Raw genomic sequence first — 26759 nt, forward strand, 5'->3', positions numbered from 1 at the left:
GACCTTGCTGTGATGCATCTGTATGTAGGGTTCCTGTATGGTGAACGCTTGTATTTCACCAACCCTTCTAAGGGAAGTGATAGCTACAAGGAAAGCTGTTTTCCAGGTGAGAAACTGTAGCTCACATTTGTGCATTGGTTCGAAGGGCGGACCCATTAGTCGTGTAAGAACTAAATTTAGATTCCATACAGGGGAAGGTGGTGCCCTGGGAGGAATTACTCGTTTAAGGCCTTCCATGAAGGCTTTAATAGCGGGCACTCTGAAGAGTGATAAATGCTGCCTGTTTTGTAGATAAGCAGCGATCGCTGCTAGGTGTAGGCGTATGGATGAATATGCCAGGTTACACCTGTGAAGATGGAGCAGATAGCATATAATGTGCTGTATGGATGCATCTAGAGGGTTGATTGTATTGTTACGGCAGTAAATTACAAATCTTTTCCACTTTGCGGCAAAGCATGCTCTAGTGGTAGGACGTCTTGCTTCCATGATGATGTTCATACAATCAGGGGGAAGGTTAAGGTATCCGAATTCTAGGATTTCAGGAGCCAGATCGCCAGGTTGAGCTGAGCTGGGTCCGGGTGCCTGATTTCTCCATGGTTCTGGGTTAGGAGGCATGGGGATAGATGCAGTTTTTGATGTGGTACCACTGACAGTTGTAGTAGCGTGGTGTACCACGGCTGCCTGGCCCACGTTGGAGCTACCAGAATGAGTGTGAGGGAGTGTTGTTGTAGCTTCCTGACCACTAATGGAATTAGTGGGAGAGGTGGAAAGGCGTATGCAAATCTGCCTGACCAGTTCATCCAGATCGAATTGCCCTTGGACAATGGGTGTGGGTATCTGGCGGCGAAGCTTGGGCATTTTTTGTTTTCGTGGGTGGCGAAGAGGTCTATCTGAGGATGTCCCCACTGTTGGAAGAATGGGTGAAGAACTTGTGGATGCAGTTCCCATTCGTGTATTTGTTGCGTTTGTCTGCTGAGCAGATCTGCCATGGTGTTTTGTACGCCTGGAACGTGCTGTGCCAGGAGAAAGATGTTTTGAGGAATTGCCCATCTCCATATGCTCTGGGCTAAGCGGGAGAGCTGGGGAGAGTGTGTCCCCCCCTGTTTTTGGATATAATACATTGCAGTCATATTGTCTGTGCGAATGAGGACTGCTTTGCCCGAAATCTGTTTTTGGAAAGATTTTAGGGCTAGAATGATCGCCAAGAGCTCCAGATGGTTGATGTGGAGCGATTTTTGCTGTGGCGTCCATAGACCCTGCATGGTGAGGTGTAGAAGGTGCGCTCCCCAGCCGGAGAGCGATGCGTCCGCTGTTAGAGTCACTTGAGGAACCGGGTCCAGGAACGGCCGCCCTTTGGAAAGGTTTGTGGTGTTCCACCACTGCAGAGAGTGATGTGTGCGGCCGTCCACCAACACCAGATCCGTCAGCTGACCCTGGGCCTGGTTCCACTGTTGTGCTAGGCACTCTTGAAGTGGACGCATGTGGAGTCTTGCATGGGGCACTATGAAAATGCAAGACGCCATCATTCCTATGAGCTTCATAAACACTCTTGCTGGAAGAGAGTGCTGAGGAAGGAATGTTTTGCGTAAGGCTTGAATGCTTGCGATTCTGGCTGAGTTTGGATAGGCAATACCCTTGGAGGTGTCTATAGTGGCCCCGAGGTATTGCTTTGTGTGAGATGGTATGAGGTGGGACTTTTGGTAGTTCACCGTGAAGCCTAGCTGGTGGAGCAGTTGGATGGTGCTGTTTGTATGCTGCACACATTGGTGGTAGGACGCGGCTTTTATCAGCCAGTCGTCTAGGTAAGGGAAGACGTGAATATGTTGACGTCTGAGGTGTGCTGCTACTACTGCTAGGCATTTGGTAAATACCCGTGGTGCGGTGGTGACCCCGAAGGGGAGAACCGTGAATTGGTAATGTTGCCCGTCCACCACGAACCTGAGGTATTTCCTGTGAGAGGGGTGTATTGGAATGTGAAAGTATGCGTCTTTCAGATCCAAGGTTGTGAGAAAGTCTCCCTGGCAGAGGAGTGGGAGGACTTGTTGTAGAGTGACCATGTGAAAATGGTCTGAGTGTATGTAGGCATTTAGAGGCCGGAGGTCCAGAATGGGTCTGAGGGTCTCGTCTCTCTTTGGTATTAAGAAATATAGAGAGTAGACCCCTAGATTTCGTTGGTTGACGGGGACCTGCTCTATAGCATGTTTTTGCAGGAGTGAAAGTACCTCTTGTTTGAGCAGTGTGGAATGTTCTTGAGACATTGGACGGTGCCTTGGTGGGATATTGGGTGGGGTAGATGTTAGCTCTAGACAGTACCCTGACCGAATAATTTGGGTCACCCATTTGTCCGATGTTATGGACTCCCATACGTGGATAAAGTTTTGTAGCCTGCCCCCGACCGGAGTGGAATGGTCTGGGGGGAGCGGAGGGGAGTCATTGTGCGGGGGGGGGTGGCAGAACGGGTGTTGTTGGTTTTGCCCCTGCCCTTATTGTTGTTACCCCTGTAACCACCTCTCTGATTGCCCTTTGAAAAGGTATTTTGAGGAGGGGACTTGTAGGAGGAAGAGGCGTTATCCGTGGAGGAGCCTCTACCTGTGCCACGAAAGGACGAGCGTCGAAAGGAACGTTTGGAGGCTTGTGTTTGGAGTGCCCCCATAGACTTTGCTGTGTCTGTGTCTTTCTTCATTTTTTCGAGCGCTTCGTCTACCTTTGGCCCAAAGAGTGTTTCTTGGTCAAAGGGGTGATTGAGTATGGATGCCTGGACTTCTGGTTTGAACCCTGAGATCCTGAGCCAGGCGTGGCGGCGAAGCAGGACACTGGTATTTATGGCCCTAGAAGCAGTGTCGGCTGCATCGAGGGCACACTTAATGGAGGTGTTTGTGATTAGTTTACCCTCCTGTATGAGGTCATGAGCCTTGTGCTTGTATTTTTCTGGAAGGTGCTGCATAAGAGCTTCTAGTTCGTCATAGTGTGCTCTATCATATCGCGCAAGCAGTGCTTGTGTGTTTGCAATGCGCCACATGTTTGCAGCTTGGGAGGCGGTGCGTTTACCAGACGCGTCCAGAAGTTTAGATTCTTTGTCTGGCGGTGGGGCATCTCCTGAGGATTGGGAGTTAGCCCGCTTTCTAGCTGTGGAGACAACTAGGGAATCTAGGGGAGCAGGGCCCTTGATGTAAGCAGGGTCTGTGGGTGCCGCCTTGTACTTCTTCTCTATTCTAGGGTTCAGTACTCTGGCTCTGACAGGGTCTTTGAACACCTCTGTAGCGTGCTTGGTGACACCCTTAAGCATGGGTAAAATGGAAGTAGATTTGTCTTGTATATCAAATGTATCCAGTAGGAAGTCTTCTTCTACTGGTTCACTGTGCATGTCCACCCCATGGTAGTGTGCTGCTCTCTGCACTAAATGATGGAAACCTAAGGAGTCCTCTGGAGGAGATGGCCTTGATGGGTATAGGTCGTCCTGAGGTGCATTGGGTATATCAGGGTTATTGTAATCCTCCCATGGATCTGGGGTCCCTGGTGGAGTGGGATCCATTGGGGGGTCCGCCGGGTAATTGTCCGGATCCCCATCATCTGGATCTGGGGATGGGGCCGGATCGTAGTGAGGTAAAGGTGGCGGAGACCTGTGAGGTGGGGGCGGTGGAGGAGGTGTGGGTAGGGGAGGCGGTGGTGGGGAGGGCACTCTGAGGGGAGAAGTAGCAGAGTCCTTCCTTTTGGGTGGAGGAGGAGGAGCCGGAGCATCAAGGCGTCTTTTCTTGGTAGTTAAAGTCAAAAGCCCAGTCTTTGGATCTTTGGACAAAGTCTTTTGTAAAGGGTCTGGTGTAAACAGAGCCAACGGTGTCGAGTCGTCTGTCGACACCGGTGATTTCGGAACCGGGGGTTTCGATGGTCTGTGTGCGCCATGCTTTTTTGAGGTCTCCGGGTGTTTCGGCGTCGAATGATGTTTCGGCGCCGGAGCGTCGGTGCCGACAGATTTGTGTTTGTGTTTGGTCGGCACCGAGTGTCCAGGCTTCGGCACCGGTGGTTTCGGAGTCGAGCTGGATTTTGCAGTCTTCGGTGCCGGATGCTGTTTTTCGGCACCGGGTGTCGGCTGGCTCGATCCCGAGCTGCCGTGAGACTTTGGGTGCTTCGACACCGGGCCCGAAGGTGGGGTGATCGAAGTTTTGGTTTTGCCCAGGCCGGCAGGCGAGGGAGTAACCTGAGTCTCTTTGGTTTTCGGCGCGGGGGTGGGAGGGGGCATAGTACTCACGGCCCGCTGCGCTGGTGTAACGTCCTCCACGTCGGAGTCGTCTGCCTCGGAAGCGCTGACGACGTCTTCCTCCTGCTCGGTGTGTGTTTGCCCCGAAGCTTCGGCGTCGTCTCCGAAGATGTCCGGTGGAGCTGCCGAGGATGAGTGCGCCATGGTGCGTCGAGCTCTTCGATCTCGGATGGTCTTCTTCGATCGAAAAGACTTGCAGGCGGGGCAGTCTCTAGCCTCGTGTTCCGGAGAGAGGCAAAGGTTACACACCTGATGGAGGTCGGTGTGGGGAAATTTAGACCCACATTTTGGGCACTTTTTGAACGGAGTCCTTTCCATCGGCCGGGACCGGAGTCGCGGAGGGCCCGAAGGCCGGTGTCGATGTACGGGATGGAGAAAAGTGCCGCTTCGAGAGATGAAGATGATGAAGGAACTCGAAGAATCGAGGATTTTCCGTCGAGGCTGGAACCGTAGAAGTTCGAAGCCGGAGCACGAAGTATCACATCCGAGCCCGATGGCGGAAAAAAACAATCTGAGGATGGAGCCGAAGCCCATGCGCAGTACGGACCGAAGGAGGAGTCACCACACTCGTGACTTCCAAAGACTGTCCAAGAAGAAAAACAAACTGCAAACATCCGGGCCCAACACCAGATGGCGACCTATGCTAAGTGTACAATCTGCAGCTCATATGCCTCGAACATAATGTTTTTTTAAAAAAAGGTTTCTAAAAATTAAAAAAGAAATACGCTCTACTTTCATAAATCATGTCCTCATTGGTGTGTTATTTTCTTATTCTGTTTGGTGCTGTTGAATGTGCCACACTAATTTCCATTGCCAAGCCTTACTGCTCACAGCCACAGCTGAGTAAACTATACTGACTGGACCAAAGACGATACCAGACTGTATTCCACGATAAAGCCTCACAGCCATATCATATAGTAGACCCAGATCCTCACAGCCTTATAATGTAGTCGTCCAGGTAAGTGCTAGACAAGTATTCCCTTTCTCCTTCGGTCTGAAGCCAAACAGGTTAACATCCTGGGTACCCAATTGATTGAAAATTGTAACACCGAATTAGTAGTGATGGATCTCAGGAACTTCTTGTGTCTTTGGTTTATTGGCACGTCCATGTACTAATACTGGAGGTCATTGTTGTTATGTAGTTCCCCTTTTCTAATGACTGGGATAACCTCTTGCAGTTCTGTCAAGAGAAACTTTTGTATTTTGATGTGTTTGGCCAGGCCACTGAGATCCAGGATGGACCTTAGGATGGGTCTGGTTTTGGCACCAAGAAGTAGACTGAGTACATGACATTCCTTTTTAATTGGTGGCAGCTTTCCTATAGCTGTTTTGCGCAGCACGTCTGCAGCTTCCTTTAAGTGTATTGTATTGTTCTTGCTTTGGGTTCACGCCTGTGGTTGGATGTTGAGATTTGGTTTTAAAAGCGCTATGCCATATCCGTATCAGATTATGTTGAGTATTCATTTGTCAGAGGTGATGTTGTATCATTCATGCAGCTGTTTTGGGGGCGTTTGGTCCTCTGCCAGCACCTTTTGACTGAATCCAGATACCCTTACCCAGGTGTGCCTTCATTGTGTAGTGCTTGTGCAGAGTTGCCTGTCTGACAGGTCTGCCACGTCCAGGTCTGACTTTAAACAGGTGCTGCTGTTTGTCTTAAGTCTCCGGGACGAGTGCCTTTCCTCTCATTGGGGGACTTCTCAGAGGGGTCTTGTAGGACACTCTCCATATGTTCCCACGGCTGGTAAACATACCTGTTCAGGGAGACACGGGAATCGGTGAATCTCAACTGGACAGCCACTTGTCTTTCCATTTTCCTACCCACTATGTCCAGTTGTTTGCTCTACTGGGTGTTAGGTCGACTGATGCTGGTGAATTGGATCACTTGGTGCTGTGGAGACTATTATGGAATCAGAAGCCAATGATACCTGGAACTTTGCAGGGTCTTGTGTGGAGTGCCTGTACGTTTTGTCCACAAGTAGAGTGACTGCCTTTCTAGGTCTCTGGTTCCACGAAAGCCTCCTTTCCCTGGTCCACACACTTGGAAGCAATGGGAGGAACTGGCTCCTTCATTGTGATGGCAGTGGGACCTTAAGTAGAAAGCAAGAATCTCCTTTTTTCCCCCTCATTTTGACGCCATAGGTGTCTGTCCACTGCCAGTTTCACCACTGCATTGTACTCGATGTTGTCTGGTGGTGAGGGCTGCCAAGGGTACGTGCCCACACCTTCCGCCAGTAAAACGTTGCACAGGTACTGTCAGACCTCTGAGGTGTCTGCCGCTAATATCACCTCCTACGAGGGGCTTCGTTGAATTTGAAAGCCTCTTCAGCCCTGGTGTTGTCAAGGGCTCTAGCCTTGATCGATGTTTCCTTGAGATCATGTATCCTCTTAAGGAGTTAAACCCCTCGTTCCTTCTTATTAAAGCCTCCATTTCCATCATGAGGAGTCTTTTCCACTCGGAGAGCTTTCTCTCAGCGTTTGAAGGTCAACTGTGTCTCTGAGTCGAACCGTCATCCTCTTTCCAAGCTCCCAGTCCCTTTTGGTGCAGTGGCAATACAGAGGGTTTGCCTCCTGCAGGATCCTCCCGTTTAGATCACAGGGACTTCTTGGTCTCTGTATGGATTCGGCCATATTTGAGCTCGAAGTGGGTTTCTTGGCTTTGGAGTATAACCCCTTCGGCTTCATGCCCAATTTCACCTCAACCTTCAGTCACCAGCTTTTGGAGTCTTTCGACGATAGTGTCTTTGGCGCCTTTCCCTTTCACATCGACCATCTCTGCTTTGGACTATTACTGCTGCACAATTTCTGCGCCATCACTGTATGTTTCCTTTCTCCTAGCAGTCTTTTTCTGGGCGTGTGCTATGACGTACAGTGCCCACCAGCGTATTTCAAACACTTAGGGCAGAACCTTAGTGGTGCATGTTCCATACCCTATCAGTATTCTTTGACCTCGTGGTGGAGGGAGCTGGTGGTCTACTAGGGGATCACCCCATAATAGATAGAAAACAGATAATCTTTGGTGATCTTCATTGTTCTTCGGTGTCAGACGGTGTTTGTTCGATTTCTTCTTGAAGAGAGAAACGGTGTACGTCAGTATCTTCGGTACGCAAGTAGCGGTCTGTCTCAGGTATCCCAGCTGACAGCCTACCAACCTCTATTGAGAATGTGGCTCTAAGCAGCCCAATCTCAAGACCGCTCTGAAACTTGTTGGTGTTCCAAAGCAGGAGCTGCCTGTTGCCATACCATTAAAACCTGGTCAGATGTACACAGGTGTAACAAGCGGTTGAAGGTCTCACAAAAAGGATTGCAGCTTTCTTACCAGTATACACTGGCATGGCCAAATTGGAAGACCAGCTCAATACCAAAAGTCCCACTTACTTTGCATCAAGGTGGTGCAATCCCCTCTGAAAGAAACCATGCTCACGGGGTCAAGACCAAGACCAAAGTGGCATTCTATCACTCTCTCAGGGCCACTGTCTACAACAGGACATAGCCACAGGGAGCATTTATTAGCATATGACATTGTGCAGTGTTCCTTTTGGATTTCTCCCAGAAAAGGTAGGGGTGGCAGCTGGGGCAGTGACCAGCAAACACTCCAGGGTAGTCTGAGCCTTCATAATCCCAACGGAACTCATTCTGGATATCTGTGATAGATGGACTCTGCCTGGAGGACAATACAGACACAAAGAATGGCCGACTGATTGTGCCGGAGCACTTTCTCTTACATGAGACAGGCTGCCTGTTACCATGGGATGAAGAAAAGACCCTCTAGGCTCTACCTGGGGATGTTCAATGTCATTGCAAGGACCAGCTGAACTGCTAAGTGTCAGGATTGTAGGGTGGTGGAAGGGGTTGACTGGTGGGCCAGGGGATGGGAAGCTCGCACAAAACAGTCACAGGGTTGCAAACGCCCACCGAGACTATGGACACAGTAGCAACCCCCTGCCGCTAAGACACACCCCTCAACACTCCCTCCTGACCTGTCCGCCTGACATCCCCAGGTTTAAAATTGGGTGCTCAGTAAACAAACTCTTACATCAGAGCTTAGTCTCACAGCAAACTCAGATGTAAGATTACCTAAGTGTATTTAGAGTGAGCTATGTTAGAGGAAGCCCCAACCTTGGTCTTGGCTATTTTGAACCTTACCCTCTGTTTTCATCCTCCTCACACCACAGTGAGGCTTTGTTGTTAAGGTGTTAACATGCTTTGTTCCTTTGAGAATGGGTCCTGGACACAAGCAGGCATGTGCTTGTCCACTCTACCTGGGCTCCTTTTCCTGATGAAACCGACCTGTACTCTGCAAAGACTGTCTGGTGCCTAGCACATAGCTTCACATCTTCTGAAACTATAAAGGAAAGTGACAAGTCACATAAGTAAAACTGAGCAGGCTTGTGTTACAGATACCACAGTCAAGGCTCCACAGTAACCTGTGCAATCTTACCTATGCAAAGAACTATGGTACAGCTGAAATCTCATATACATCACACTATGAAAGCAGCGATTGTCTGTCACTCCCTTTCGCCCCTAACAACTACAGTACCTCCTAGATAATGCCACTCGTGTTCATTGTGGGATCCCCAGTGTCTGGCCTTCCTCCGCTTTCCCAATGTAAACAATTGGCCCACCGACCACCTCAGTCATAGGATCCTCAAACTGTTGCCACAAGTCTTCGAGAGAGATAGGGAGGGGAATTCAAACATCTTGGGGTTGATGACCAGGATGGATTATGAGAAGAAAGACTTGGGAGGGAAGAGCCATTTGGGAAGGGAATAGCACACCTGTAACAGAGCATTAGGAGACAGAAAACCCCTTGAGGTTTTTCATTTCCCTGCACATACAACTTGGGTATATCATCAGAAAACATAAAAATGTACAACATCCACTAACTATGGAAGTAGCAGTCCCCTCCGTGGTGAAAAGTTAGGATTTACGATTACAGAAGGGTAGCTTCACTTACATGTTTGCAACAGTGATTTTTCCTGGGTGAGCTTTGGTTTGGATTTGAAATGGACCTGAGTCTGAATGTACGCCTTGGGCTTAAGCTCTCCTGACTGAATCATCCCTTCCTCCTGCAGAGGCCTTTTCATGGAGAGTGGCGTGAAAAAGGGTCCATGGGGCTTGCCACCAACCAAGGAAAGCTGGATGTCCCGGTTTATAGTAGAGGTGCCAGGATGTTGCTGGATTGGCCTGCCAGGTCTTCCCCCCATAGGGGACATAGGCATCATCTGGAGAACTTTCCCAGAGGAGTTTGGGGTAAGTCCCTCATCTCTATGTGGCTTGGCAAGAAGTAATGTAGGTGATCGTTGGAGAGGAGGATCCTGACTGGCTGTGTTGGGCTCTTTCTTGATTAGGAAAGGTTTAGCTTTCTTCTGCAGAAGCTCCCTCAGGGTGTCGATAGGAGAGCCATTGACAGACCACTCGGTCACTCCCATCTGGCGAAGGTGGGAGCGTGCATGACTGGAAAGCCCTTTGCGGTTCTCAAAGTACTCCCCACAAAATTCACAACGGATATCACGCACTGGTTCCACACGTGATGCTGTGAAAGAAAAGTAAAAACAGTTTAGTTTTTAAATTGAGACATCTGCAGACCCAGGCTTAGGGCATGTATGTTAAAAAAACTTTAGTCTAGTGTGACTACCAAAAACTGTACTATACGTTATTTATATACAAGTTTGCAAACGTGCTACAGCAAAGGTGCAACAACAAACATTCACGAATAACATTCACTCAAGTGCTTAATTACTGGTACAAGATTATGCATTTGTTCTTTCGCATCACAATGAGGGTAGCAGATATTTTAACAGTCCCGCTCACTCCATTGAAAACATGCATTTAAAAATTAAGAAAAGAGGAAGGCATTCCGACCCTTGCGTACTACGGCATGCACAGAGGTCAATATACATGTTAAGTCAAAGAAGAGGAATTGAGAATAAAGAATGGGCAAGACTACTAGCGTTCATAACATTGGCCCAGTCTCTGCAAAAGCAAAAGGCTTTAGACAATGAGGCCCAACCAATTCCCCCTTCAATCCAGTGGTCGAAGTGGGGGAAAAAAAGTAGGGGAACTGTGGGCGGAGAATCAGAGGGCAGGAATAACCCAAGGATTGGCTCAGTGGGCGGAGCCAGAGGTGTGGCCAGAACGGGCAAATATCCCAATTTTTAGTATTTGTTTGGCATTTCACTCCCCAGTTTAATCAACCAATGGATACACATGATTATATAAGGTTATGAGTTATTGACATTAAAACACATTCACAAAGTGGGATATGTTTCTAATCACAGAATGTCCCAAATACGATAAAATGTGGAAGCACAAGCAATTTTTCGCAGAGCCATGGGGTTTATCATCAGCACTTCTCCCTTTTTCCACTACAGCAGTTCAAACATGAAAGGCAAAATATCCTAGTTTGCAAATGTTTTCTATATAACTCTGGCTCTGCCATATTTGCCTCCTAATGCAAGATCTGCTGCATGATCTGACCATTTAAACGAATAAATTGTTTATAGCTCAAATGTAACAAAAAAATGTGACTTGTTTGGCTGTGGAGTGGATGGCTTATTGCAAAGGTTGACTGATCATCTTTCTCACTTTTGCATTTGTATGTTACACTGGTGCTAATAAGGCAAAATCTTTCCAAAGACTGTTAGCATGTGTACACGTCAAAATAATAAACTATCAGAAAATATACTGCATTACGCTGCAGCCTTTTTTTAAATGCATAATTTAGTCAACACTGTGGCATAATTTTGTCCTCCTTTACTGCATATTTAATTCCAGTGACCCCACAGCAAGCAGCACATGTTAAAAGTGCTTGTGAATGAAGCAGAGAGACTGTGAAGTTTGCGAACTTAGTTTGGTTTGCGTGCCAAATTCTGCATTGCCAATCCCTGGTGAGTTGCAGCTACTACTTCTGAAACAAGGCCAATGGAGCTAACTATGTTTGAGGCAGACTGGCCTCAAGGGCAGGGCCGGTGTTAGCACTGGTGGTGCCCTCTGCATTAATGTTTGTTAGTACCCCCCAATGACCACCTCGGCCATGGATTCCCTCACTACCACCCTTTAACAGTGCCCCTCAAGTCTCCATAACCACACTCTCTCTCAGATGCATTTAATTTGATTTACAGCGCCACTCATACCAGTGTAGGGTGTCAGAGCACTTTACATCACACACATTACTCAGAGACAATCAATATGTGTGTAAATCACTGTATAGAAAATGTTACATAAGACTAAGGACTAGAAGGTGTGGGAGTCACATGACAACCATACTACTAGGCGGTATTGAATATGCTACTTACCAGTATGCATCTGTTCTTGGCATGTAGGGCTGCTGACATTCATATCTGTGCATAGATCGCCGCCTAGTGTTGGGTCCGGATGATTGCACGTTGTTGTCCTGGAAGAGTCTTCGAAGTATCCTGGGATAGGTGACTCCTCCCCTGGACTACAGTGCGCATGGGCATCCTCTCCATCCTCAGATTGTTTTTCGCCATTGTGGCAGTGATGGAGTAGATACAGAAAGTGATGACCATGCTTTACAGTAATTCTGAGAGCTGCAGCTGCTACAGGCGCCGGGGAGGAGGGAGGGCGATATGAATGTCAGCAGCCCTACATGCCAAGAACAGATGCATACTGGTAAGTAGCATATTCAGTCGAGGCATGTGGGCTGCTGAATTCATATCTGTGCATAGAATACATAGCAGTGCCCTCTATTAGCGGCGGCTACCAGTGCCAGCTGCAGCGGTCTGAAAAAGAGTTTTGAGAACAGCCTGTCCTACAGCTGCCTGCTGTTTTGATTGTACATCTACACAATAGTGTTTGGTAAATGTATGTGTAGTGGACCAGGTGGCTGCTCTACATATATCATGCAAAGGAATGTTTCCTAGGAAAGCCATGGAGGCCCCTAACTTACGTGTTGAGTGGGCTCGTGGGGGAATCGTTAATGTGCGTTTAGCCTTTTGATAGCAAATTTGAATACATTTAACGATCCATCTGGCTATACCTGCTTTGGAGATAGCGTTACCTTTGTGGTGTGGGGCAAAGGCAACGAAAAGTTGTGTTTTCCTAAAGGGTTTGGTCCTGTCGATATAATACATGAGGGCCCTCTTTACATCTAGGGTATGGAGTGCCCTTTCAGCGACAGTCTGTGGGTTTTGAAAGAAAACCGGCAGTTCAATAGTCTGATTCATGTGGAACTGCGATACCACCTTGAGCATGAACTTGGGGTTGGTACGTAGTACGACCCTGTTGGCGTGAACTTGAATAAATGGCTCTTGGACGGTTAGCGCCTGGAGTTCACTAACTCTTCGTAAAGAAGTTATCGCTACTAGAAAAGCTACTTTCCAGGTAAGGAATTGAATCTCACATGAGTGTAGAGGTTCAAAGGGTGGACCCATCAGGCGTGTGAGGACCAAGTTGAGGTTCCACATTGGAGCTGGTGGGTGGCTAGGAGGAATGACTCGTTTGAGTCCTTCCAAGAATGCTTTGATGGCAGGCACTCTGAATAGAGAGAGGTGCTGCCTGGTCTGTAGATAGGCTGATATTGCGGTCAAATGGACACGTATAGAGGTGTACGCCAGATTGCATCGGTAGAGGTGTAATAGGTAACAAATAATGTTTTGGATGGATGCGTCTAGCGGGTTGATGTCATTATTATTGCAATAAATGACGAACCTCTTCCATTTGGCTGCATAGCAAGCTCTGGTAGTGGGTCTCCTGGCCTCCTTAATGATGTCCATATAGTCAGGTGGCAGGTTGAGGTAGCCAAACTCTATGACTTCAGGAGCCAGATTGGCAGGTTCAGCTGTTGCGGATCTGGGTGCTGAACCTCTCCATGGTTCTGCGTCAAATGCTCGGGTTTGACCCGCAGCCGTCTATGCGGCACCACGGAGAGTTCGAGAAAGGTGGTGTACCACGGCTGGCGTGCCCACGTTGGAGCAACCAGGATGAGTGTCAGAGAGTGTTGTCTGAGTTTGCGTGCCACCAGCAGTATTAGTGGTGCTGGGGGAAAAGCGTACGCAAATCTGCCGGACCAGTTCATCCATATCGCATTGCCCTGCGACTGCGGATGTGGGAACCTGGCGGCAAAGCTTTGGCATTTTGCGTTTTCACTTGTGGCGAATAGGTCTATGTCTGGATGACCCCACTGCTGGAAGTACGGTTGGAGAACTGATGGGTGTAACTCCCACTCGTGCATCTGGTGGCTGTGTCTGCTGAGCAGATCCGCCATCTGGTTGTCCTTGCCGGGGAGGTGTTCCGCCATGAGGAACATGTTCCTCTGAATGGCCCACTTCCACATGCTCTGAGCCAGATGAGACAACTGCGGAGAGTGTGTGCCTCCCTGCTTTTGTATGTAGTACATGGCGGTCATGTTGTCCGTCCGGATCAACACGACTTTGTTGCACAAGTGTACTTTGAATGCTTTCATTGCTAGGAAGATTGCCATGAGTTCCAGAAGGTTGATGTGCATCTTCTTTTGTTGTATTGTCCATAGTCCCTGCACTGTGTAACTGAGTACATGAGCTCCCCATCCCTGGAGAGACGCGTCCGCTGTCAGTATTATTTGTGGAACAGGCTCTTGGAACGGTCGGCCCTTGCAAAGGTTTTGTGGATTCCACCAATGCAGAGAGTTGTATGCCCGACCGCTCACCAACACTAGGTCTTTCAACTGTCCTTGAGCCTGATTCCACTGACGTGCTAAGCACTCCTGGAGCGGGCGCATATGTAGTCTCGCGTGTGGGACTATGAAAATGCAGGAGGCCATCATGCCTATCAACTGCATAAACACTCGCGCGGGCAGGGAGTGTTGTGGTTTGAACTTGGAAATTAGTATCTGTATGCTGTTGATTCTCACTAAATTTGGCTGAGCTGTGGCCGCCAGAGTGTCTATGGTCGCACCTAGGTACTGTTGTACGTGTGCGGGCTGGAGATGGGACTTTGGGTAATTTAGTGAGAACCGCAAACTGTGAAGGAGGTGAATGGTGTGGGATATGTAGCTGGCACATTGTTGGGCTGACTTTGCTTGAATGAGCCAGTCGTCCAGGTAAGGGTAGACGTGTATGTGCTGCCTCCGCAGATGTGCCGCTACAGTAGCTAGGCACTTTGTGAAAACCCTGGGTGCTGTTGTCACGCCGAAAGGAAGGACTTTGAACTGGTAGTGCTGCCCCTGAACAGTGAACCTGAGGTATTTTTTGTGTGAGGGGTGAATGGGTATGTGGAAATACGCATCTTTGAGGTCCAGTGTGGCCAGGAAGTCTCCCTGCTTGAGCAGCGGGAGGACTTGCTGTAAAGTGAGCATGTGAAAATGCTCGGAGAGAATGTACCGGTTTAGGGGTCTCAGGTCTAATATAGGTCTGAGCGACCCGTCCTTTTTTGGTATTAAAAAGTACAGGGAGTACACCCCCGTACCTTGCTCGTGGACGGGTACGACCTCTATTGCACCTTTTAGTAGCATACTTTGCACCTCCTGCTGTAAGAGCGTTAAGTGCTCTGAGGACATAGGACGGTTTTTTGGAGGTATTGTGGGTGGAGTTGAGGTTAATTCTAGGCAGTAACCGTATTTGACAATATCTTTGACCCACCTGTCCGTGGTGATGGAGTTCCACGTGGACAGGAACCTTTGTAGCCTTCCCCCGACAGGTGTTATGTGGTCGGGAGGAAGGGAGAGGGCGCCACTGCTTGTTCTTGGGGGAGGACCTGGTGTTGCCGTAGCCGCGTCCTCTGCCCTTTGTGCTGGAGCCACGATATCCACCCCGGGTGTTTTTGTCGTAGGTGCTCTGTGTGTTGCCTTTGTTGTATGTTTGCTGTGACCCGTCCTCTACCTGCTCCTCTATTTCCGGGGCGACGAAAGGAGCCGCTCCGAAAGGACTGCGTTTGTAGAGCCCCCATGGACTTTGCAGTGTCCGTGTCTTTTTTTATTTTCTCTAGGGTGGTGTCAACCTCCGGCCCGAATAAGTAGTCTGGGTTGACAGGTTGGTTGAGGATGTTATTTTGTACCTCAGGTTTGAATCCGGAGATTCGCAACCAGGCATGTCGTCGCAACATGACGCTAGTGTTTATGGCTCTGGCAGCTGTATCCGCGGCATCCAGTGCACACTTAATGAATGCATTTGTGAGGAGCTGTCCCTCCCTGATGAGGATCTCTGCACCTTCTTTGTATTGGTCAGGGAGATGTTGGAGTAGTTGTTCTAATGTGTTGTAGTGTGCTCGATCGTAGCGAGCGAGGAGCGCCTGAGTATTGGCAATACGCCATATGTTAGCCGCCTGTGCAGCAACCCGTTTGCCGGAGGTCTCTAGCACCTTGGACTCTTTGTCCGGGGGAGGAGCATCACCTGTTTGCGAGTGTGCCCTCTTGCGAGCATTCGCAACTACAATTGAATCCAGAGGTAACTGGCCTCTAATGTAGGTGGGGTCCCCAGGCGCCGATCTGTATTTTTTGTCGATCCTGGGGTTTATTACTCTTGCCCTGGTGGGTTCCTTGAAGATGTCCTTTGCTGGTTTGAGGACACCCTTTAACATAGGTAGAGTTTTAATGTTCCTTTCTGAGGATGCGAAAGTGTCCATGAGAAAGTCGTCCTCTACGGTGTCAGAGTGAAGTTGCACCCCATGATTGGCCGCAGCACGTTCAATTAAGGCGTTGAACGCGGCAGTGTCCTCTGTGGGAGATGTTTTTGCTCCATAGAGTTGCGGGTCCTGTGCATCTATAGGTGCACCGGAGTCGACAGGGTCATCCCAAGCTTGATCAGGGTCCTGTTGGCCTTGAGGGTCCATCTCTCCGGGGTAGGGGACGTGGTCACCCATGTAGTCCTCCAAAACATCTGTGTCGGAGTGTGTGGGAGAGAAGGACAGTGGATCCTGGTAGGGGGAATGGAGAGGTTCGTAAAGAACCGGTTCCGAAACCACTGGCAGCTTTCTTTTAAGTGGGATCCGGAAGGAGTCCAAAGCTGGCTCTGAGGTCTGAAGTTATTCTCCTTTTGTGGAGCAGCATCCTGCCGGTGTCGGCGTCGATGATATGTGACGGAGACATCTCCGCAGGAGAATGTTCGGCAGGCGTGATCGTGGTGTGGGTGACCCGTGTCCTGATGTGGAACAGTTTCGGGGCCGTGGATGGCGGCAGGCCAAAAGTAATGTTGGCTGGTGCCGAAGAGGCTATTGGAGCTTTTATTGGCTCGGAGCCCGATGTGTCCTGGAGGACTGTTTTGTGTTTGGTGCGTTGCGCAGCAACGTGCCGCACCTGGAGCGCCATTGATTCCTTTGCGCCGACCGGTTCCGTAGAAGCGGGCGCGGACTTTTTCGGCGCCGGTGAGTCATCGAGTCGAGGGGCGGTAATGGCCGTCGACGTCTTTGATGAGTGTGCCTTTGGTGGTGCTGTCGAAGCGGTGTGAGACGCAGCAGGCAGTTTGACCTTTGGGGTCGGAGTCGATTGCGTCGGTGCCGGGAGCAGAGTAGGTTTGGTGGCACCGAAGGTCTTCTTCCGTGTGTCGACGCCGACGTCGGCCGTTGCAAGCTCGGCACCGAAGTCTCGTTTGGTGCGCTCGGTGCCGATGGGTTTTGCTGGCGTCGAAGGTGTGGTGGGCCTCGATCCGACCAGCGTTACTTTCGGTTTCGGTTGAACCAATACAGCTTTCGGTTTCGGAGAAGGGAAACCAGCCGGTTTGGGTATTAATGGCTGCCGCTGAATGTCTGAGGCCGGGCCAGAGGGCGGGGCCGAAGAACTGCGGGATAGGTCTTGGGTAAGGCCCGAAGGCGATCCCTCGACCGGAGCCATAGACTGGCGCACTGGGATGTCCTCAGTCTGTACGGGTAGGCCTTGCTCGTCATCGGAGGTACTCTCTTCGGCCCCTAAGGCCTCATTGTAGTCTGCTACCTCGGTGTCGTCTTCGTCTCTGCGAAAGAGGCTTTCTTCGACGTCTTCCGAGCCGGAGTCGTGTTCGGAAACGGGGCTGGAGGGTAGGTTCTCCACGTCTTCGACATCTTCGGTCTCAGCGCTGAAGATGTCGGCCGGGGCCGGTGCCGCTTGCTGCGCTTCGAGTCTCGCTGCTCGTCGATTCCGGAGAGTCTTCTTGGATCGGAATCGGGCACAGGCCATACATGTAGATTTGTTGTGATCCGGTGAAAGGCATTTGTTGCACACCGGATGGACGTCGATGTGGGGATATTTCGCATTACATACCGGACACCGCTTGAATGGTGTCCTCGATTCCATCGTCGATGACTGGTCGATGGTCGGGTAGGAAGCGAAAAAGTTGGTTCTGGAAGTTAGTAAACTAACAAGATACTATCGATACCGATCGGGAACAGTACCGACGCGAACTAAAGGCCTTTTGGCCTAGAAAAAGTTTTTCCTAACTTGAGTCAAGATAAGCACATCCGAACCCAATGGCGGAAAAAAACAATCTTGAGGATGGAGAGGATGCCCATGCGCACTGTAGTCCGGGGGAGGAGTCACCTATCCCAGGATACTTCGAAGACTCTTCCAGGACAACAACGTGCAATCATCCGGACCCAACACTAGGCGGCGATCTATGCACAGATATGAATTCAGCAGCCCACATGCCTCGAACAGTTTAATAGTGATTGGTCTGGAGAAACAAACTCAGAATTTTAAAACATAATACCATGGTTGGGGGTTCTCTTTAATAATCAGAATTGATTTCTGTAAAAAAAAAAACCACTTTTTGCAACATTAGGATAATCAAAGACTGGGGGGAAAAAACATAACGCTCTAATCTATACCTTGCTGTTTGTATGCAGCTCTTAGATGAAAGTTAATAGCTCACTGTTCTATGTTAGGATTTTAACTTATAAACTGCAAGTAACAAAAGGATCTCTCTGACAAAAGCAGTAGCCCACTGACCTATTTACATTATGTGCACTTTGTGATCTGTGTAGGAAGGTGGAATCTGACAACAAGGTTGCCCCTACTTTTTTCCTGGTGTTTTGCTGGTTTTCGACTTAGTCTGGCTGGGATCCTGCTATTCAGGACCCCAGCCTATCTGCTTTCTCCCTTAAATTGATTACAAGTACTATAGATACACTCCAGATTGGATTCTGGGGTACCCTTATAAGCCCCTAGTATATGGTATACTATGTACCAAGGGCATAGGTACCCCAGAGGCCTACCAGGGGCTGCAGAATGTATTGTGTCACCCCTGGGAAGCCTTCCAAAATGACACCACGGGTCTGCTACTGCAGCCTGGGTAAGGTGGTGCATGCACCCCTTACTGAGATATAGGTTCACTATATCTCTCCATATTACTGCACATATAAACCTATCAGTCACCCCTATGGCAGGCCTTACCAATCCTGAAGGCAGGGTGCTGGGTTTTATGTGAGAGGGTGCCCATGCATGAGCAGAGCCCCTCAGCAGCCTTCAGAACCTTTATTCTGGGGTTGTTTGTGATGCTGCCAAACCATACACTCTTAAGTGCATTATAACCACACGATAAATGCTAACTTTGGAATGGCTGCACAGAAACATGTTGTATTTGGTGTCAAACAGTTTGAAATCATACCCCCACACAAGTAACTGGTGTGGGAGTATGATCCCACCCTTCTAGAGGGAGAGACATGACAGCACCGGTATACCCGGTACCAGCTAACAGAGCCCTGGCATCACAAAATGGATGCTGCCAGCCACAGACACGAGTCTGCCCTCCTGTTGCTGGACGAAACTCCAGCAGGGGAGGCCTGGACAATAGGTTTCCTGTCACAGGGAGGTGTCACCACCTCCCAGAAAGGCTTTAGTGTATTGGGGCTGGGTGGGTGCACTCCAAGAGTACTTTGAAGTTCAGCACTGGGGGCACATTTGGTGTCCCTGTGCATAGTCCAGCTCAAACCGGTTGCTGGCGCGAAACTGGACAAAGGAAATGGGTGTAGCCACCCCTCCTTCCTGACCCTCCCATAGGTGGGTCCCTAGAGTTTGTCCCACCCCTTCCTTGGGTATAAGAAAGGAACCCCTGGCTACAGGACTTTAGATTACACCTGGACGAAACTCTGATACTGAATCCTGTAACTTCGATGATCTACATTCAACTAGATAAGTAAAGAATCTCCCTTGGAGTAAAGGAGTTACTCCCCTGCAAGGCAGACACCAAAGACAGATCTGACCGGTTTGCAGCTCCGAAGCTCCCGCCAGACTCCGAAGAATTTTGTAACACAGGAGGTGGGTTTCCGTGTTCTTAGAGGTAGAACAGTGCCCACAGCAAGTCTGAGGCCCGTATCCCTCGTGGCGACCGTGCAAACCGAACCCCTGGACACCACGTCACTTTGCAGAAGCATCAGCTTTCCAACAACTCCTGCAGCTAAGCTTTGGATTACTTATAGCCCTTACCCCGAGCAGCATTTGCACTGAAGATTGCCCGCCTACACTCCACGAGTGTTCCGTGAGCTGGCCCTTTGTGTTTTCTCTCGAGGTCCCTTCGCGATCCCTAGTCCGTCGACTGGTGGGTCCCTGTGAAGGCAACTTAAACTCTAATTAGGCTTACCTGATTGCTCCAGACGTGTTCTGACTCTCCATTGCTTGGGGAGTCCCCAGGACCTTGCTGGTCCGCACCAAAGCATCTTTTCTCTTTGTGCGTGGGTTGCTGTTGCCAAGGCTTGTTGTGTTTAATACGAGGACCGACACCCCAGCACTCGACATCCTTTGTGGGACAGCTCAAATCCAGCTTCTGGTTGTCGTCGACGCCTCCTGGTCCTCGTGGCTGCAGAGTCCAGCTTTGCCTCTTCGCACCCGAATCACCCGACATCGGTGTGTTTTCGTCTACCATGCACCTGGTCACTGGCAAGTGGCCCAGACTCTGTACCCTCTGCTTTCAGGTTCTTCTGATCTTCGATCCAGGCTTGGATCACACCGGACACTTCTCCTTCCCGGCAGCAGCACTTTGCAGTAGATCGCCATTGAAATCAACGACGATCCCCGACACCATTTGACACCTTTGCACCCGGCTTCCCTGGGTGAGGTAACTCAAGTACTCCGGTGCTCCCGTGGGTGCTGGCCCTAGAACCCCCCAAGTCTACAGGGGTTTTCTCAATGTCCTCTCCTAAGTGTCCTTAACCTCTTCGCTGCGGCGCAAATTCCGCCGCAGCGCTACCGCAGTGCTAACATTCCAATCGCGGGCGTGGTCATGACGTCTCCCGGCCGTCGTCCGCACACGCCCATCGTGACTCATGACGGCCGGGAGACGTCATGAGCATGGAAGAGGTTAACTTCTAAAATTCCAACCGTGACTTTCCCATAAAATAGTATGGGGCTCGCGCCTGTGTTCTCACACTGCACACGTCCCCTGTGGGTCTCCTGTGTCACTACCTTGGGTGGTTCCTTGGGGTCCCAGCGATTCTACGTGCTTTAGGCACTGTTTCTAGTGAAGTCGTGGTTCTTATACCACTTTCTTAATATATGGTTTGGTCCGCCCCTAGGGCCCATTGTATATTGTGCTATTTACTGTCATTTTAGAACTGTATTATTGTGCATCTTGGACTCTAATCTCATAAAGAGATTAGTGAGTGTTTAGAAATAAATACATATATTTTATATATACCTTGTGTGGATCTCCTTTCATTTAGTAATTCAAGAAGTTATAATCTGGTAAACCAAGCTGCTTTACACTCCTTTAAGACTTAGCCTGAAGGCTGCTCTCCATAGCTACCACTAGGATAGCTTTCAATAAAGGTTGTCTTTAAACCTATCAATAAGGGTTGTTTGGACTGGTACAAGGTGCCCACTAGAACTAGTGGACAGCATTTACCAGGCCAACTTCTCACAATCGGTATGGTACATGTTCTTTGCAGCAGGCACATTAACCCTCTGAGCTACCTTTCCATGAATCAGAACTTCCACTAGACAAAATGATCTCTCTCTAGGAAGAACATTAAACACCAGAGTCATCATGACATTTTTATTGTTGCAGAAAATTGCTGGAGGCCAGAAAGAAGGCAGCAAGCACTTTTAAAACCTTAATATACTTGCAAACATAATGCCTCCACCCAAAGTCAGCACCCGGTGCGGTCACACCGGTTGCACTGCCCTAGAGCTGGCCCTTCTCAAGTGTCCTGTGACCTCAGTAACAGTCACTGTCGCTCTAGGGTGTGCTGCTTCATAGGCCTGTCTGCAAGACTGGAGGTGAACTTCAATATAGATTGTGGTGGACAAACCTTGAAGGTTAACCCACACTTGCCACTGCTAGGGTCCACCTGCTGGTGCTAAGACACCAAGGCTTCTAAGGTATTGCGCAGCCTTCTGAGGTCTAGCATGGGATTGTGCTCTCTCAGGAGAGTGGTCTGGTGGACTGGTTATTAAGGCTGAACCTGGTTTCCCAGTTACAAATTCAGTAGCTCTGGCCATAGTGCCACATTCTCTCCCCCACTGAACACCATACTGCCCCACTGAGAAAAACTCACACTGCCTTCAACTACAACCCAATTGCTGCCGGCTATAAACACCTGGATGTGGCTCAATTTAAATGACGCAGAGCAATATGCAACCTACAAAAAAAAGTGACATCATCCTGGAAAAAGCAAACACTCATAGGGAATGCAAAATTTAGCAAACCATGTGAATTGTAAGCAGGAACAACATGGTTACCTTAATGCGTTAACACTCACTATTCAGAAATCAGTGAGTGCTCTTGCCTGAAAAGTTAAGGACATGACTACAGGGCCCTGAATGGACCCATTTCAATGCCTATTGCTTATATCCTTACAAAACGTAAGCAGTATGGTAAAAAGACCACATCCCTGTACGCAGAGCCGCAGTACACATTTTGTTTTCCAATCCACACTTTGCAGTACCTCCAGGATTGGTGCACTAGTTGCAAGCCCAGGGAAAACAAAGACCAGAAAACAAAAATAGCGCTTCACTGGCAAACTCTGTAAAAGTGGCGCTAATGTGTTTGGGTGTGAATAAAATCAATCTGGTCAGTTTGCTACCAGCAGGCGTGCGACACCCATTGGACTCAAAGGGCTTCAGCCCCCCCCCCCCCCCCCCCACCATTTGCATGTTAATGAGGCCTTGCTGTTTCACCCCTTCTAAGAGCCCCTGCAGCTCCACTCTGCCTATTGCTTAAAGATTAAGCCCCCCCCCCCCCCCGAATTTTTTTCTTTGCCCTCTGGCTACCAGTCTGTCTTACTTTACTTCGTTATTTTTCCTATTTTTAACCTTTTATTCCAGATGCTGCACTTTGGAATTAAAATACGACATTTCCAGCAAAAATTATTTTCATTTTTGGATCCATTTCACAGGGAAGGAAATAAGAGAAAGGAGGAGAGGAAAGAGAGTGAACACCCCGTCTTTAAGTCCTGGTTTTCAGTAAGAGAAGAACTGCTAGACAGAAAGAGAGGGAAGAGGGAAAGAGTTGGGGGGAGGGGAGGAAGGCAGCTAAAGCTACAGAGCAGAAGCGGACACTGTATTTTTCTTCTCTGGGTAAGAAGAAAAAGACAGGGTCCTGTTACTTCTCTGCCGCCCGTCCTCGAACGCCAGGAACGCCGAGCTTTATAGCTCATGCCGATTTCTTGCGTCCCGGGACGCATTTTCAAAATAAAAAAGTAGGGGAACGGAATCGCTGGAATTGAAGTAGGGGCACGCTGTGCCCTGCCGTTCCCCCCCACTTCGACCACTGCTTCAATCCATCCTACACCCCATGTTTCCAACATCCGATATTCATTGGCCTAGGACTGAACTGGGCCCCCTGAAGGGCTGGACAACCCCCAACTCCATGGTGCAGGGGCATGCGCTAGATCTTGGTCCAGAAAGAGTGTTTTTTTGTAATTTGGTGTAAATCTCTGTTCAGTAACTTGAGTTATTCAAGAAAAAAGATGTATTTCTAGAGATGTGGATCCCCGATTTTCCCCAAGCGCCAACAGCAATGCTGTTATGACGGGCCACAACCTGAGAAAAAAATTGCACCTGCCATTTTGTTAATCAGGTATGTGCGGGGGATGGAATAAAGCAGAACTGGGATAGCGGTACCCTGACTCCATGGCACAGATGTAGGAGTCTGTAAGGAACCCTCAAATTGCCCAAAAACTGGGGGTTTTTGGGGGCATGCAAGGATCCGCAGATCCACCGCGGCGCTAAGCACAGCCTGTGTGAATCTGCAGATCCAGCGCTCAATTAAAACAAGCATTTGCAATAGGTCTCGCATTTACGCAAGTTTAAGTTATTGGCATTGTAAATGACAATGCCTTTTATTTAGGTTTTAAAAACCAAAACATAAATAAAAGGCATTGTCATTTACAATGCCAATAGGTCAAACTCGCTTAAATGTGAGACCAATTGCATTGCAAATGCTTGTTTGGAGGATACAGTGAGGGTTGCGCCACTTCTTTTATGGCTTAAGATGTCACGGTCTCCCTATACTACATTCTCCAGACCTGTTCTCGAAAACTGTAAGGGGTTAGATGGAATGGACTCCACCCCCTGGTTACTTTAGGTTCAGAGACTTTTCACCCATCTTAACATCTCGCATTTGTTTCAGTTCCCGAACACGATCAATAACAGTTCAAAGAGATCGATGAAGGCCTAGATTACAAACTTAGGAATGATGTTAGGTTTAATATAGTCAACCTATGAATTCGGTCTGCGATACCTCAAACTAAACCTGAAGTAGTGATGGAACCATATGTATTATGGATAACATAACGTGTATTCGTAAAGCGCATGTTCACGACAGAAAAGTACCTTGGCGCTGAATAACAGACGTTTATTGTTACCCAAGGTACTCATTTTATCGACCTCAGTTGGATGAAAGGCTGAGTGGACCCGCAGGGATTTGAACCCGTGACCATGAGGTCAAACACAGGCCCTCACAGTGGGCGCATTAATCCACTAAGCCACACCCAAACCATGAACATAGATTTTATGGAACCCGTTTCACATTTGGCACTGTGCACCTTCTGCAGGGTACCTGGTTTTCTTCATTAGCTGCTGTCCGTGCGATCTCTTGCACCTTCTATGTTTTTTTGAAGCTTTCAAATCTGACCGAGTAGTCAGGTTTAACGTCCCGTTTGTGGTCATCCAGCCACAGATCTGATGCATCAACTTACTAATACCTACAGTGCCTTGATGCGCAGTTAGTTATGTCCAACAGCTCTTAGGATTAAAAGTGCTAAGAATGTTTAGACTTTGTAGAGCTTACGAGCCTTTAGCTTCGCATTACTTGGCAGTTCTATTTTTCAATATGGTTTATTGATTTTTCTGGTTGTCATTACGAAATGCGATAAGGCTATGTATTTGTACTTTTGATAGATGTATGTTTCTTGCCTTTTCTTCAGGACTGTTGACTGTTTGAATTTGTATTTTTTGTTGTTTCAATGTTTAAAAAAAAATCTTTTTATGGCTCTAGCTGAATAAAAGCTTTTGACTGACTCAAGACTACAATTCCCAGAATGCATCAGTATGGCAAATGACAGGCCTCCGATACCTTAAGCCTGTTCTACGAGCCAGGACGTGTGTACCCCGAATGAGTGCGCTGGGTGTGAGGGGGATCACCCCTCCTCTGCCCCCCATCACAGCAATGCCCACCACTGCCCAGGCCCGACACCGACTGATATGTGCTGAGTGGGGTCAGAGGGCACACCCTAAGTGCTTGGCCTCCCTCAAGCCTGTGGGGGTAACCATCCTCCGAGTGCCCCCACCCTCCTGCCCGAGTAAGGGGCGTTGAGTGATGTGGTTCCCCCTATGCCCTCACATCCCCTCCTCTAATCCACTGCAACGGGGATTGTGCTAGGATAGCACAGTGGGTTAACGTGCCTGCGGCAGAGATCAGTGACCGGTCTGCCAGTGTGAGACCATCAAACCACGACAGGGCGAGGAGGCCTATACTCCCAAGGAGGCCTTGGGGTGAGATAGCACAGTGGGTGAACGTGCCTGCTGTAAAGATATGCATTTTATATAGCGCAGAACACACCACCGTCGATGTCAAAGCGCTTTCCATAACAGGCGCCATACACGAGCTGTGTGCCGATCACTGCCGTGCCGACCCGACCCCGTGCATCATTGTACTGAGTAATGAGGCCGAGTGGAGAAACGGTAAAAAAAAAAAGTAAATATCTAAGGAAGCAAGCTATTTGTGAGGCTGATGGGTCAGACGTCAAGCTCGACAAGATGGGATCGGTGCAGCAAAGCTAAGAGTCCAGCTGCCCTGAAGCGCAATGTTCTTCGTGGCGCTACAGGAGGACAAGTCACAGGTGGAGACGGGGCGGTGGGTGGGCATGCTCAGAACAGGGGTGACGGGTCACATAGGTGCACACTAGTCCCCACCCCTGTCCCCGGGACAACGCCCCATTTGCTGCGGATTGTGAGTCCTTTTTCTATTGCGATGCTTTCTCAGAGCCCCGGGGGGCAAGAGGTGTTCCTAACAGATTGGTACACCTTAGACTGCCTTGAGTGACTTATTATTTCATTGTACAGATATTTAATGGAGGCCCCTTTGCAAAGGATATTGGCGTGAATGAAACATTCTGCAGTTATATATTGAATTAGAATACATTTTAACGCAACGATGAACGACTGGGTATCCGCAGCTCAAAGAAGCAACCACGGTTAGGATAGACAGGTATGCAATGAGCAAAAGCGGCTGTGCAGCAGCACGATACATAAACAGACGTCAAAGAAATACACCTACCCACACACAGATGGTGATATCAGTTTGGAAAGTGAAAGCCTAATTGGGATGCGAGGGGATAGTGAGGCTTTGGCAGAAGAGGGCAAGTTAGAACGCTTCACCAAGTGGGGCCCAACTGGCAATACAACAAGCATTTACAATGCAATGGTCTTGGCATTGTTAAAGTTAAAACTATTGGCATTGCTCATGACATTACTTTTGTTTATGTTTTTGTTTTTAAAACAGTTAAAGAAACGGCATTGTTATTTACAATGTAAATAGCTTAATCACTCTCAAATGCGAGACCTATTGCATTTGCACCAACACACAGAGCCACACACCCAAAGCCAGCCACACACACACAGAGCCACACACACACAGAGCCACCCATAGAGCCACCCACAGAGCCACCCACAGAGCCACCTACACACACACAGTTACCCAGACACAGACAGACCCACCACGCATAGAGCCACCTACAAAAAAAGCCAAACACACAGAGCCACCCACACACACACACACCCTCCCCCACACACATGCAGAGCCACCCCCACACACACGCAGAGCCACCCCCACACACACGCAGAGCCACCCCCACACACACGCAGAGCCACCCCCACACACACGCAGAGCCACCCCCACACACACACAGAGCCACCCCCACACACACACAGAGCCACCCCCACACACACACAGAGCCACCCCCACACACACAGAGCCACCCCCACACACACAGAGCCACCCCCACACACAGAGCCACCCCCACACACAGAGCCACCCCCCCTCACACACAGAGCCAACCCCACACACACAGAGCCACCCCCACACACACACAGAGCCACACGCACAGAGCCATACTGTCGGCGTGATCCCGGCATGGGCAGCAGGGGGCGCCGCAGAGCTGCTGG

At 49.2% G+C, this 26759-nt stretch overlaps 1 protein-coding gene across 10 annotated transcripts in view; it reads right to left on the bottom strand.

Moving 5' to 3' along the window:
* Positions 1-26759, bottom strand: part of WIZ (WIZ zinc finger) — an 869393-nt gene that overhangs the window by 176526 nt on the left and 666108 nt on the right. For all 10 annotated transcript variants that reach the window (XM_085654347.1, XM_085654345.1, XM_085654350.1 and 7 more), the window contains one exon: positions 9210-9788. In XM_085654347.1, coding sequence (XP_085510473.1) covers positions 9210-9788 — 579 coding nt within the window. The remainder of the gene's footprint in view (positions 1-9209; positions 9789-26759) is intronic.

Source organism: Triturus cristatus, chromosome 4_1, assembly GCF_964204655.1.
Source record: "Triturus cristatus chromosome 4_1, aTriCri1.1, whole genome shotgun sequence".
Lineage (NCBI taxonomy): Eukaryota > Metazoa > Chordata > Amphibia > Caudata > Salamandridae > Triturus > Triturus cristatus.